This window comes from Haliotis rufescens, unplaced genomic scaffold, assembly GCF_023055435.1.
Source record: "Haliotis rufescens isolate VD_foot unplaced genomic scaffold, xgHalRufe1.0.p SCAF_6, whole genome shotgun sequence".
Classification (NCBI taxonomy): Eukaryota; Metazoa; Mollusca; class Gastropoda; order Lepetellida; family Haliotidae; genus Haliotis; species Haliotis rufescens.
Window position 1 is genome coordinate 21,216,695 of NW_025964334.1, and position 13,378 is coordinate 21,230,072.

Sequence of the window (13,378 nt, forward strand, 5' to 3'; positions counted from 1 at the left end):
GTTTCTCATGATCATGGATGGATTTTTGTGTCGCTTATATTTGTTATTTTTATATATTTGCGATGAGTATTATATAGTTCATGGGATATGTGTTAATAAATGTCAGCTGAATGTTGTGTGTCAACTGTCAACTTTCTTTCTAACTTTCGTTGTCGCCAGTTCTCAAGGACCTGATAACAGATCGACATTCGACTGTAATGTTATCGCATAACAACACTGTCTGCACCTCAACATTGGCGGTATCCGGATATTGTCAACAACGTCGCACATGAATGTACGTTGCACAGGGTAATGGGGAGATAACCCCGCAATTAGGAAGGGGACACAGATAATCTGTTCCGCACCAGTGACAACGAAGTGACAATGGTTACCATCAACTACCGAAACGTTAAGCCATGATGACCCCACCTTCTTCCTCAATCTGGCCGTGTCAGACAACTCTCAGAACGAGGCTATGAGGACGGCAAACGTCATACTGGTGGTCACGGCGAGTTTTCTAGCGAGTTGCTGTGTGGCAATTGCATTGAAATTAGTGTGAATTACAGTGTTATTTATGTCATAAATGCAACGGTTCTGTCATTTTAATGCGTTTATTTTTCTTTGATTATGACGTGTTGAATTTAGCGCATGCATTTCCTCTACTCTTTGTTTTTGGTCGTTCCAATATATTCGTTAAGCGTGATATCATCTACCAGAGGCAAAAGAGACTATAGCCAATATCAAGTCTTCTTTTCACCCAGGACCTTGTAAGCCGCCTTTACTGTGCTATGGTCAAGACTCAGTTCCGAAAACGTGCTGCTATGGCTACAGCCTTCGCGTGTCAAATTTGCGCTGAAATTATTCCAACAATTAAGAGAAGACAAATATTCAAGTTTTCAAACAACTTTCATATATTTGAGTACTTTATTTTATTTTAACTAACGACAGAACGCTTATAGCAGTGACAAGACTAAGATTCAGTGCTATTTTGAGACAATCCATGCTGAGGGGTTCATGTTACAGCAATGTCGAGTGTTGCCTGATGTTGTTTAGTCAGTTTTGACTTTTGTTTATTCAAGAGGACCAAGCGGCGGTCGGGTAGCCTAGTGGTTAAAGCGTTAGCTCGTCACGCCGAAGACCAGGGTTCGATTCCCATTCCAAACAAGGGTACAATGTGTGAAGCCCATTTCTGTGATATTGCTGGAATATTGCTAACAGCGGCGTAAAACCAAACTCACTCACTCACTCAAGAGGACCAAATGGGCTACACATTTTGATAATGAACCCGAATATACATTCTAACGCTGTTTTGCTTTTTACGCCCAGCGGATTCTGTGATCGGGGATAACCAAGGCCGGTTATTCTCTGGCGTTGATGTTATATATTTACAAATTTCATCATATTTGTTAGCATGTGGCGTGGAAAACCATTAAATCAGATATGGTGCAGAATAACAAGGGATCATACTGGGGTCGATTTGGGATTCGAACCCACGGACAGCGGATACTTGGCACACTAATCAAAGCAACTCGGTTTTTATGCAGATGCGAATGTGTTGTATAGAGTTAAAAGAAAAGAAACGACTGAACAGTGACAAATTGCAGCTTGAAAAGTCATGTTCGTGGCATACAGGTCACAATAAGGGTTAAGTGAGGGGACAGATGACCGTTCAAATACCTGAAATTATTTGTTGCTTACCTGGGTAAAAGGAGGCTATACATTTGCTGACTTGCGATGAGAATCCATTGGAATCGTAACAAATACATTCGCTGTAAAATTATGTTCACAAGGTATACATTAAGGACATTGATTCTCGTCAGGTTTTCAGCATATATTCATATAAAAAGGCAATGCCTACTGTTGTTACGCGTTCAGACAGGCGCCAGTGGGGTCTTTTTTAAGAATATGTTACGTGTGGTGACTTCAACAGGCAGTGTCCATTGACTGACGTCCTTCAGTACTTGCAGGTTCTTCCGCGGAACGAGTATGCACCGATTTGGAATTCACCCTCCCTGGACAACAACACTGGTCAGTTCCCTGTCCAATCCTTGTCCGAGGACATCAAACCAGGCACCGTGGTGGCAACATTTTTTGCTACTGACAAGGACAGGGGTCAAGATGGTCGGGTCAGATATAGTGTTTACACCGCTGTATCTGGTAAGTATATGGAAGTATATATCATAGTTCAAATAATGGGACGTCACGCCACAGACCTGATGCCATTCCCAACATGAAACTACTCTCTCACTCTCCTGGAATGGCTTCAATTATTTCTATTTTCCAATTTTCCAACCAGTAATCGTCTACAAATCGGGGTGTCCAGACGAACAGGATCCTTACAAACGAGGTTTCACTGTACACAGGATTTTCTATTCGTGTGCACCATATTATTTTCGTCTTGATATACAATGATTGTCACCTGTAATACATATGTACAACACATATTTTAGTACATTATTCATGAACACAGGGGGCGGTCGGGTAGCCTAGTGGTTAAAGCGTTCGCTCGTCACGCCGAAGACCCGGGTTCGATTCCCGACATGGGTACAATATGTGAAGCCCATTTCTGGTGTCCCCCGCCGTGATATTGCTGGAATATTGCTAAAAGCGGCGTAAAACCATACTCACTCACTCACTCATGAACACCGCGCTTCTATTTGGCAGTATGTATTGTACTGTACTATGGGACAAGTATATATTTTCTGTCATCTTTGCAGGCTTAATCCGCAGGTAGTTGAAGGACTGTGGGTCTTCTACTCTGAGCTGTGTATAGTAAGGACTATACAGCCTCCTCCTCTCCTCTGCCAGCCATGGTCGGGTCTGATACCTTCTGAGTCTTCTCCTGTTTCTTCCGGGAGCGTTCTGACTGCATTCGAGGTGAATTTGTACAGCAATCGAGGCACCTTCCAACCAGACTTCGGGTGGTATTGAGGCAGTAATTGCACCGCACTCGTATGGCATTCGAAGTGCATTCTAAATATTCTGCCTTCATTCCAACAGCATTCTAAATATTCGAGCTGCATTCGAGAGCTAATACACCAGAAATGTGCAAGAATCATTTGAGGCGGTTTCGAATTGCATTCTAAGTATTCGAACGGAATTCTTACAAAGCTTGGTCAGTTTGAAATTCCCTCCCGAATGTGGCACGAATTTTGAGAATACTTCATTCCAGGTTGTTTTGCTTGATTCCTGCTGATTCCGAACAACAAACAAACAAAACTCATCGAATTGACTGTTGACCCATATTAATGTAACCTTGACCTTAGTTCGAACATACATGAATGACAAGGCGCCAACATGTCCTCACTAGATGTATACAGTCAATATCACTCACACAAATGGAGAACGAATTCACAAACAAAAGTGCCTCTAGCGATTGTTCAAACTATTATTCGTTGACCCCCTTCGTTGATAATGATATCCACGTGCACTGGTTATCAACTGCCACATCTTTTAAAAAGACAGTAAGACTTTTAAGGACCTTAAAATGAATTTATTATTACAAATAAGTCAGTTCATTTATCCAAGCAAATGATGTATGGATATGTAAAGGCAAACTGTTTGGACTTTAGATTTCCATTTGTTACTGAAATATTATAACAAACATTCTGTATAATTAACTCTAGGTAATAAAATGATTGTGACATGTAGGGTTAATACAATAGCTTTATCAGTTCAGTCTGTCTATAATTGAATCTGACGACACATTGTTTACATTATGAAATAAGTTCAAAAAGACATAACACTCTGAATTATGTCTCCATTTAGAGCAGTGATGCAGGTTAGGCTTAGTGCTTAATGCGTCTCTGATTAGTGTGGATAATGACCATTCCAACAGAAACATTTACGTGTGGACATGCTAGTATTTACTCCTGGCATAAGTATCATAGAATCTGGACCCCGCCATCTTTTCTTCGTAGACTCTGTAGTAGTCCTCCAACATCTGGTCGTTGAACCAGTTCTTCCAGTCACCAACGATTCCTGAGAAACACAATGTCGGTTATGTTCTTCAGTATAGTTACATACATTCTGATAAGTAGTCGTTTGATACAAGGGGGACATACGAACACGCATGCAGTCATTATACCTTGAAGGACCTTCTTCATTCAGTTCTTATTTAAAATATCCTTTTGTGAATGATTACGTTCAGCAAATGAGTGTTGAAGGGATTGAAATCAATCACCCAGGAAAACTTAGTTTGGTTAGGGCAGCAACTGTTAACGAAATTACCTTTTCTGTACAAACAGTTTTCACCATCTATTTTTATTGTGAAAGGCTCCTTGTCGATTTTCATTCCGGAAAAGTTGCACTTCTCTGCAATGGCTCGGCACAGATCGTCATCTCTAGGAAGCCCAAGGAAGTCGGACAGAGTTTGAACAGCACGTACAGGATCCTAAGAAAACAAAGAATAAACCATACATATACATAGATTCACAAATGTGCAAATGTCTGTCAGCTTTCAAGCATCTCCATATATGTCCTTTTTGTATCCTGTGCTTCATATGTTGGTAGTCAAGTTACTAGTTCGCTACTGAGGGCAACAGTAAAATGGTATTCCTTACATGTATGTATGGAAAATACAATAGCATGGAACAAATGAAAATGTATATAATTTCATTCCCAGTCATATTTCACACAGCAATCTTAGCGCATTGTTAAAGTATGGAAGTTACGACAATCGCAGTGCTCGGATCATTTTTGAAACGAAGCCCCGAACCTTGATGGCGTCTTCATAACTTTGCAAGTGAACTGGAATTTCGGGATGCTGACTAAAATATTTCTCGGCGTCTCTCCAGTGTTCAAATATGCCATTAACTTCCACTGAAACATAACCCAAAACCCTTTCTAAACACAAGGTTATGGAAATAGCAACAACAACTAAGATAATAAGAGTGAGATAATTGAGTGTTGGTATTTGCTACGTATATAATGTTGCCTTGGAATATTTGTCATAACAAAAAAATTCAATTAATATATGTGTTTTTGTTGTCACAACTAAAACTGTTTCTCGCGTGTATGCATTAATGTTTAAGCCGCATTTAGCAATCTTCTAACAATATCAGGGTGGGGACACCAAAATAAGGCTTCAAACATTTTTTCCAACAAAGAACCTAAATCACTAAATCTGGATGTGGAGTTGTGTTGTCAACACATACGAAATTTATATTGTTTGCTATGAACAGGGAAAACTGGTACTAACACACATCTTTCATGATTAATGAATTAATTTTTTAACTAGCTACAGTTTGAAGGGTGGAGAAAGTTTCAGACCTGTTCCGTCCAAGAAGAGGTGAAGATAATCCTCAAGTGACCCCTGATATCTACCATAGGACCAGGGCCTGTCATAAAGGAGATTGTACAGAGAGACGATAACATCCTTTGGGTCTCGCAAGGTGTAGATTACTTTGCACTTAAGAGCTGCCACATCATCTGGAGAGTCGCACAGCTTCATATGAGAGTTGACGATGCGTGGTGATAGCAGCTGGGCTAGTTTGTCAGGCTGAGATAACTCCATGAGATCCTTGGCTCTTTGGATGGTTTCAGCTTTACCATTAAGAAGCATGCTTGTCATTTCGAATGTCCAGTTTGTCCCTTCAGAAAGAAGAATAACATGTCAAATCCTGTTAAAATTCGTGGATGAATGATTGAATGTTACTTATGTCATGTAATTGTAGACTCCTGATTTCGAAGAACTTATTTCACATATCCACCCGTCGGACAATATCAAATTGATGTTGGTTCATATACGTTTAAATATATCTTATGCGTAAAACTTTTTCCGTTCGGTTTCGAATTAAAGCTACAGGTATCGCTTCTACGTTTGAAACCTCAAAACTTAAAACACAGTTGGTTTATTGCCTAAGTGATTAAGCTCTTTAAGATAAATTAACTGATTCGGACGTAGTGTGGTATGTGCTGACGTGTTTATTGAGAGTGGATAGATATGCAGCAAGATATCTGTAGATGGAGTATCCCTATTTACTTAAGAGTATGTTCATATTGTCTAACTTTCATGGAAAGACACATTTTACTTACAGATAAGGTTTCTAATCAAGATAAATACTATCAATGTTCTGGTCAAGTCATTCCAAAAATTTCATGTGTAGAACTCAGATGAATTTACAAAATATGACACGTTGGTCATTACCGCTACATGTATGTGCGATGCTTTCCTATCCCAAGATGACAGAGATCACAAGAAAGTCTGGTTATTGTTTACCTGCCGCCGTCGTATTGCAGGATGAACTGCTGGATGCAGCATTAGGCAAGAGTCAAACTCCTACTTGTTATGGAATGAATGGTGGTCGCTACCAGTGCTCTTCCGATGAACACCTGGTTTCAGAGGTTATTTTCTGGTGATGACGTTTAGAATTTACCTGTTCGAGGATATCCGCTGAAGTAAATGTCATCTGGCCTCATTTTGAAACCTTTGATTTGTTGAAGTGTAGCGACATTATACAAAGGTATATAATGTACTCCTTGGAATAGTTGAAACTTTAAGGTGTGGCCACTTCGATCTGTTACTGTAACGATGTCCTGTCCACTGGAATCCGAGTCAAACGTAGTTCCATCGATCTAAGAAACAGTTGTAGGATGGTTAATATATATTTGTTAAGATTACAAAATGTTTCCATTATGAGCAGTGATCAATGATAAGTCAACATTAAGGAAAAGAGAGGTACATTTTATACCAATAGGCCACTTCACCAGAAACATGTATCATGACTCGGGTTTAATTTAACAAATGCAGTTACTACCCTCAAATAAGCACACTTCGATTTTATGACATCATTCTCGATGTGCACAATCCAAGACAACTTGAAAAATGAAAGCCTCACGCCTAGAGTTACCTCAATCATGAAGGGAAAGTCAAAGCACTTCTTGATGAATAAAATCATGTCCGAAAAAGAAAAGCAAGACAACTTTAAAACAAAAACTAGGAAATATAAAATTATATGGTTATGACAGTAACAATGTGTTGTCCACTGAAAAAGTTTGATCTATTACCAGATAGCTAGGACACGGGTGCCAGTTTATATGCTAGCTCATATGCAAGTTCAATATTAGGAATCTTCAAACATTATAAAAAAGGTGTCAAAAGCAATACCAATGTAAACATTAAAGTAAGGATTATTGTTTTTAAAGTCACTTGTTTTTAGATAAAATGTACTGGGAAGCAAATTATTAATTTGTCAAGCATTCATAGATCCATGTAGTCAGAGGCATCTCCACTCTGTTACTTTATACCGTCGTAGCAATGACAAGAAACCATAGATGCAGAGCATCAAAGTTCCCTGCCATATGCGATGACCCAGAAAAATGCATAATGATCCTGTTACCGAGGTTAGGAATTAAAATGTAATGCATGACAAATTAAACGGGAGAAGTTGAAGCTTGAATATACTGCACTGTGTTCTTTTGACATGTTTAATTACAGATTCTAAAACCATTGTCTGTGTGGAAAAATGTGCAAAGCTGACTAGAATTCTAGCAAATGAGCAAAGTCGTGATTTAAGTTAGTAAAATGAATATCAGCGGTCGAAACCAACACATGCCCTGTTGAGCAATTAGGCATATTTCTTGGGACAGTTGCCACTAGATTGAATAATCAAAACAAAGCTATTAAGAACAGGGAGTATTTACAAGAAACCTTAAACAAAAATGACATTTGAGCCACCAAACACATGTTTAACACCAGTAAAGCCAATCAATCTGCGATTTATCACTGTACACACTTGATCACCTACCATACTTATTTCATCAATAAGTATGGTATGCACACGGTGAACGTTTCTTTGAAGCTGTATGGGAGAGAAGCTTGAAAGTGACTGGTACTCTCTAATAGGTATTCAGCAACCCATGCTTGCCGTAAAAGGTGACTATGCTTGTCGTTCGAGGCGACTAACGGGATCGGGTGGTCAGGCTTGCTGACTTGGCTTGAAGCATGTCATTGGCCCCAAGTGCGTGGATCGATGCTCATATAAATAACTGGATTGTCTGGTCCAGACAAGATTATTTACAGACCGCCGTCATCTAGATGGAATGTTACTGAGTGCGGCTTGTAACAACAATCCAACCAACTTTATTTTTACACATGTATTTTACCACACAAGACTGTGACGGGTCGAACCATGATGTTGTTTGTTGGTTAACGCCGCACTCAGCAATATTCCAGGGGTATGTAAATAATCGATTCTAAAACAGACGATCAAGTGACTTGTATCATGGACATCGATCTACGCAATTGGGAAACGCTATGACAAGCATCAACCAAGTCAGTAAGCCTGACCACGCCGATCCCGTTAGTCGCCCCTTACCACACGCATGGATTGCTGGAGACCAATTCTAACTCGAATCTTCACGGGTCACCACGATGTAACATAAACATTCCTGCATAGAACCAAATAGAAGTCAGAACGCTTGTCCATTCGGATCAGTCTATAATTTGAGCACCTGTGACTGAGCCATAAAACTTGCCTCAACAGCACTTGGTTTAAAATACTACATCCTTGATGCAAATTCGCTGACAAATTACTGATCATTTTACTTCAATTCTATTAACGTGGATGTTTTACATGGATGTGCGTAAAATTAGTCCTTGAGTAAACAAGTAGAGATTGTTCCCCGCAATATAATGTTCTGTGCAGAGGAAAGACGTGTAAGCTATGGGAGGAGAGAATTAGTGTAAAGCACAAATTGGTTGTTATTAATGTATCTTTGGAATGCACAATAAAAGAAACAGTGTCTTTAAATGGTCAGCAAAAGGAAACCCAGGCAAGAAAACTGGGCATGTCAGGCAGTACTTGATATATACCCACTATTAGTACCCATAAAAATATTAATTGATCACAGGTCCTATATAGATAACACAACAAATGTCATTCTTAAACATGCTTTTGCAGCAAATATCAATATTCCTGGTCAAAATGTTGTTTGGGTTTAATAAAACAAACTTTTTAAATAGTAAACAAAAAAAGGTGTAATGAATCCACTGTAAATTAACTTCAGTTCAAATGATCCCATTGATCTGGCAGCAAGTTAAGAGGGGTTCCCAAGTTAAGAACACACAGTTTGGTCAAGTCATCTATAAATATTGAGACTTACATTGTCTAAAAACAAAGGTGATAGGTCACTTTTCTCAAAACTTCGTTTACGTAATCACAAAACTAAAATTATTACACTTGTTTTGAAATAAAATTGTTCTAATGTACCTCCTTTGTAAGTTGAATGTACCTGTGTTTTTAACTTGTCGTTTATTGTGCATGTATTTTGTAGTTTGTGATAGTGTAATAATGCCACTGTTTCTTCATGGAATGTTCCGCAATATATATCTCATCTAAAACATCTTTGTTGTATGATAGTTTCTTATACATTTGTGTACGGGGACACGGGTGGCCCAGTCGTCTAAGGCGCCGCGATTCGCTGTGCAGAGTTGCGTCCCTTGGGCACGTCAGAAACCTATGATTGTGGGTTCGAATCCTGGTTCGCCCCGATTATGTTTCTAGGTTTGTCAGCACCATACCCGTGCTCGTGGGTTTCACTGAAGTGGTAAACATCTGAGACCTGCATCACTTCATGCATTCATAACAATATTGTGCTCAACTATGCCCAGCAAGGGTCATACATATGATTATGAAGACAACTAATTACAAATTTCTCATATCAAACTCGTTGTTTTACATGTGTTGTTTATTGAATAAAGTCATACTTTATAAAAGCCTGGTATTTAATCGTGTTGAACAATATGTTGCAACAGCAATGTGAAGTTGAAAGATTGAGTGCGCGTGACAGGCCTTAATAACATACGATACACTGCAAAGGTAGTGCGCAATAGAGCTGTTCGGGTAAGGGAGATAATCACTCACTCTCAGTGATACAGGTTGAATAAGATACGATGTACAGCATTGTAAGGTTAGTGCGTGATAAAGCCCTAAACTACGCCTTATAGCTAAAGGAGATAATCGCTCAATGCGCAATAGTTTATTCTTACAAAATATAGACCGGTTAACTTTAACGAAATGAGATTTATATTTCCCCTAAACATTTTTAGCTCTTTTAAAAACCTTCAGGGCGGGGAAGAATAAACGACATAGGATCACCACATGAAGGGTTAAATAATGGCAGTTAATTATCAGCAACAGTAAGATGCAGCAAATAGCTTCATAAACATGATTTTGAAGTACATCTTAATCCTGTAATAAATTAGCATTATTATTTCATTCCCATGATCTGTACGTTTCGTCTCTGTAACAACGTGAGTCTAACTTTCAAATAAACTTCAATGGTGACAAACATGCTATAAAATGAGAGTAACCAAACATTCATAAATCCATCTTGACAGAAGCGTCTCCACCTTGCCACTTAAGATTACCGGGCCTTTATGCCATGTACCTTTAGGCTAGAGACGGCATTCATGTCTACTTGCGTCAGGTCAATAAGATCCTTTTCAGCAACATTATAGTGAGACGAAAGTGTTTCATTGTATTAACTTACAGTCACTACCCCGAGTTCGCTGTTCGCTTCATCCATGTTGATGTATGTACTGTGATGCACGACACAGCCCTGACTCTGTCTTGACTACACGATAACCGCCCGGAGTTTATCAAAAACTATTTTAGGCACATTTCATCTTCAGTCCAATGTCCAAGTGCGAATGAGAAAAGAAATGCACTACTGGGTGTTTGTTAAAACACAACTGCAGGCGCATGTTGTAAATATACGTATGCATAGGAATGTAAGCAATGCCCGTCTTTGGGCATACACTACTGCCTAAAAGTTCATTCCCCTAACACGCGTTGAGAACGCGTGTAACACGCATGTGACACGGGTGCTCAACGGGTTGCACACGGGGTGAGCACCCGTTGCACACGGGTGTGCAACGGGTGTGCAGCGCGTGTGCAACCCGTTGCACACGCGTGTGCCACGCGTGTAACACGGGACCGGGTTCCAGTTGAAGTTGACAAAATTATCAAATGAATAGTGAGATAAAACAAAACAGTGAGATGTGAAATTTGAGTTAATGAGCGGCCATTGAGCTGTGTTCACCAGACCGTAAATACAAGGTCGGCCCGTCTTAATTAGTGTTCGGTTGTTAGACTTTTATGGCATGAACCATTCCACTAGGGTCCCGTCTAGCCAGTAGAACAGTAGTGAATTTAGATGCGAGTTTATTGCTAGGGGAACCCCCGTGTTGACACGATTGTCGCGGGTTGGTAAATGTTCGCCATTAATAAAATGATTGTTTGTGGATTTGCGAACATATTCATTTGCCCACACGAGTCATTCCATTTGATTGCAAATATAACGTTTTTCGTTCGCCAAATTTATGCTTTAGACAGTACAATTATGATATAGCCGTCACCACTACTAATGTCTCATTATTTTACGTAGGAATATGTCCCATTTCCCCACATCCCACTTTCTGTTTTGTATTTTGAAAGAATAAATAAAAGAAGGTTTTGTGTGGGACACTTTTATACTAATTATAAGAGGATGTTGTAAATGAATATGAACAACCATGCTGTCTGACTGTTGATAGAATTTGAGATCTTCACAATCACCGGGTGTGACCATGTAGACAGAATCTCGTTAGGGTTTGTGATTTTTACATTTGCCCAATGACCATATGAGTATTGCTGGGGATACCAAACGTAACAGTTTATTATTAGAGGTTGTGAGTACCTATACCACGTAGATAGGATATATTTAGGATTTTAATCCTTCTTTGAGAGGCATTTAGAAGTTGGAGTACTACGTTAGGATAAGATTTATGGGTGACTTTAATCCTTTCTTTCTCTGTGGGTAATCCTTTCACGTTGATTGGAGGAAGTCACTCAACCAGGTCATGACAGGTCGTGAGTTTACTCACTAACTACTGTGAGCGTTTTTGGCATAACATCTTTTCTTGTATAAACATGGAAACGATGCTCACTCACTGTTAATCTTCTGCAGTTTGCTGGCAAAGTGGGGATAAACCTCAGTGTCAAAGACGATCAAACTTAGTTCGAATCCTTGTTTATATGTGACATCTCCCAAATGGGGACATGTTCATAAACTTGGCAAGTGATGATGAATTTTAATATTAATATTATTATAGTTTATGAAATTGTTAATAAAACTTTAATAAAATTGTGCTTCACTCTCACGAAAAATATATTGTCTGTGAGTAAATTTATATGTCACGTTTCATCGGCATTTTTCAGTGATATTGGGACTACATGAAACATGGCTGGTTTTACATTTCTGATACAGGTGCTTGACTGACTGAGTAGTTCATGATCAATTAGATATGTTTAAATCAGTCAAGTTTGCAACAATAGATGAATAAGTTCATACATTTGGACCGCAGTTACCGATTAACAACTTAAGACATAGAGACAGGGAGGAGATATATAACCAAACCTATGGTCCTGTTGAGACAGTCGACAGTTAGAACGTTGGATTAAATGACAGTAACTAATTTGAACATTCCCCAGTAATATCATAAAATACATCATAACTCATAACAGTCCGAGAAACAGCTTCCAGCCATATACTAGTATTGAAGGGACAATCGCTTTTGACAGTTTAAAAATAAACTCACCTTAAGGTGCTTGGCAAGTCAAAACTGACCTCCCTGAATATGTTTTTTAGGTTCGACAGCAACTATGCTTGTGGATTTCAGAGATAGACATGATTTGTTAGCTAGATGTTATTACAATAAGCGAAAATGTCTTAAAAGTCCACAGTTTGTTTAATAGTACAAAAAGTGTGTTATAGATCTATCAACGTTTTCTTTTATTGAACATAATATTTGCACTATATTGCTGTTAGTTGTAAATAATCTAGCCTCCCCATGTACGTAACTTACATATATTTATGTATGACCAGAACAGCAAATAAAGTTCTGGTAGATAGGTACCTCGGAGATTTAACGTGCGCTTTCCGACTTAAGCCTATCTCGCACACAAAGAAGCACTTATACTATTAGGGTAAAAAAAGCGTAATGATTAAATAAAGAAGTGCACCTCCCCCCCCCAAAAAAAATAATAATAATATAAGTTTACAGCCTATTCTAATAAAGTTAAAGGGGTTGGGGTTTGGCTGGGTGGGGGTGGGTGATAAAAGAATATTCAATAATATGGAAAAGTTTGGGCCTGGGGGTGGGGGGGCAAGCGTGGGAATGCACGGCGTCGGCTGGCGAGCATGTTTGGCTAGAAGGAGGGCGGCGGTATTGGCGACGAAGTGGTTTGAGGTCGGTACGCCACTACTCTGGAAGAAGTGGTACAAGTCTGTGTAGTTTGTGATGTCGTACTCGATGTCCTGTCCCCCCTTCTTGTGCACCATGACGAAAGGGACTCCTTGTTTGGCGGTGTTGATCTGGTCAACCTTGAGATCCGGCCGGGCCTGGTAGTGGTTG

The 13,378-nt window shown here is 39.3% G+C and overlaps 1 protein-coding gene across 1 annotated transcript; it reads right to left on the reverse strand.

Moving 5' to 3' along the window:
* Positions 1 to 3,457: 3,457 nt before the first annotated feature.
* LOC124150753 (sulfotransferase 1B1-like) lies at positions 3,458 to 10,695 on the reverse strand. The gene is made up of 6 exons (XM_046522784.2): positions 10,474 to 10,695; positions 6,357 to 6,555; positions 5,251 to 5,571; positions 4,697 to 4,800; positions 4,210 to 4,372; positions 3,458 to 3,960 (listed from the first exon to the last, which is right to left on the reverse strand). Exons 1-6 carry the CDS (start codon positions 10,507 to 10,509, stop codon positions 3,839 to 3,841), a joined length of 945 nt encoding a protein of 314 aa, XP_046378740.2. The 5' UTR covers positions 10,510 to 10,695; the 3' UTR covers positions 3,458 to 3,838.
* Between the last annotated feature and the right edge of the window lie 2,683 nt (positions 10,696 to 13,378).

Bases quoted from the DNA above. Each gene is read 5' to 3' on its own strand.
- LOC124150753 (XM_046522784.2), bottom strand. From the start codon at position 10,509: ATGGATGAAGCGAACAGCGAACTCGGGGTAGTGACT. The intron at 4,801-5,250 runs GTCTGAAACTTT...GTTATGTTTCAG, and splicing joins CCTCTTCTTGGACGGAACAG to TGGAAGTTAATGGCATATTT. The intron at 4,373-4,696 runs GTTCGGGGCTTC...TTGTTTTCTTAG, and splicing joins GTTATGAAGACGCCATCAAG to GATCCTGTACGTGCTGTTCA.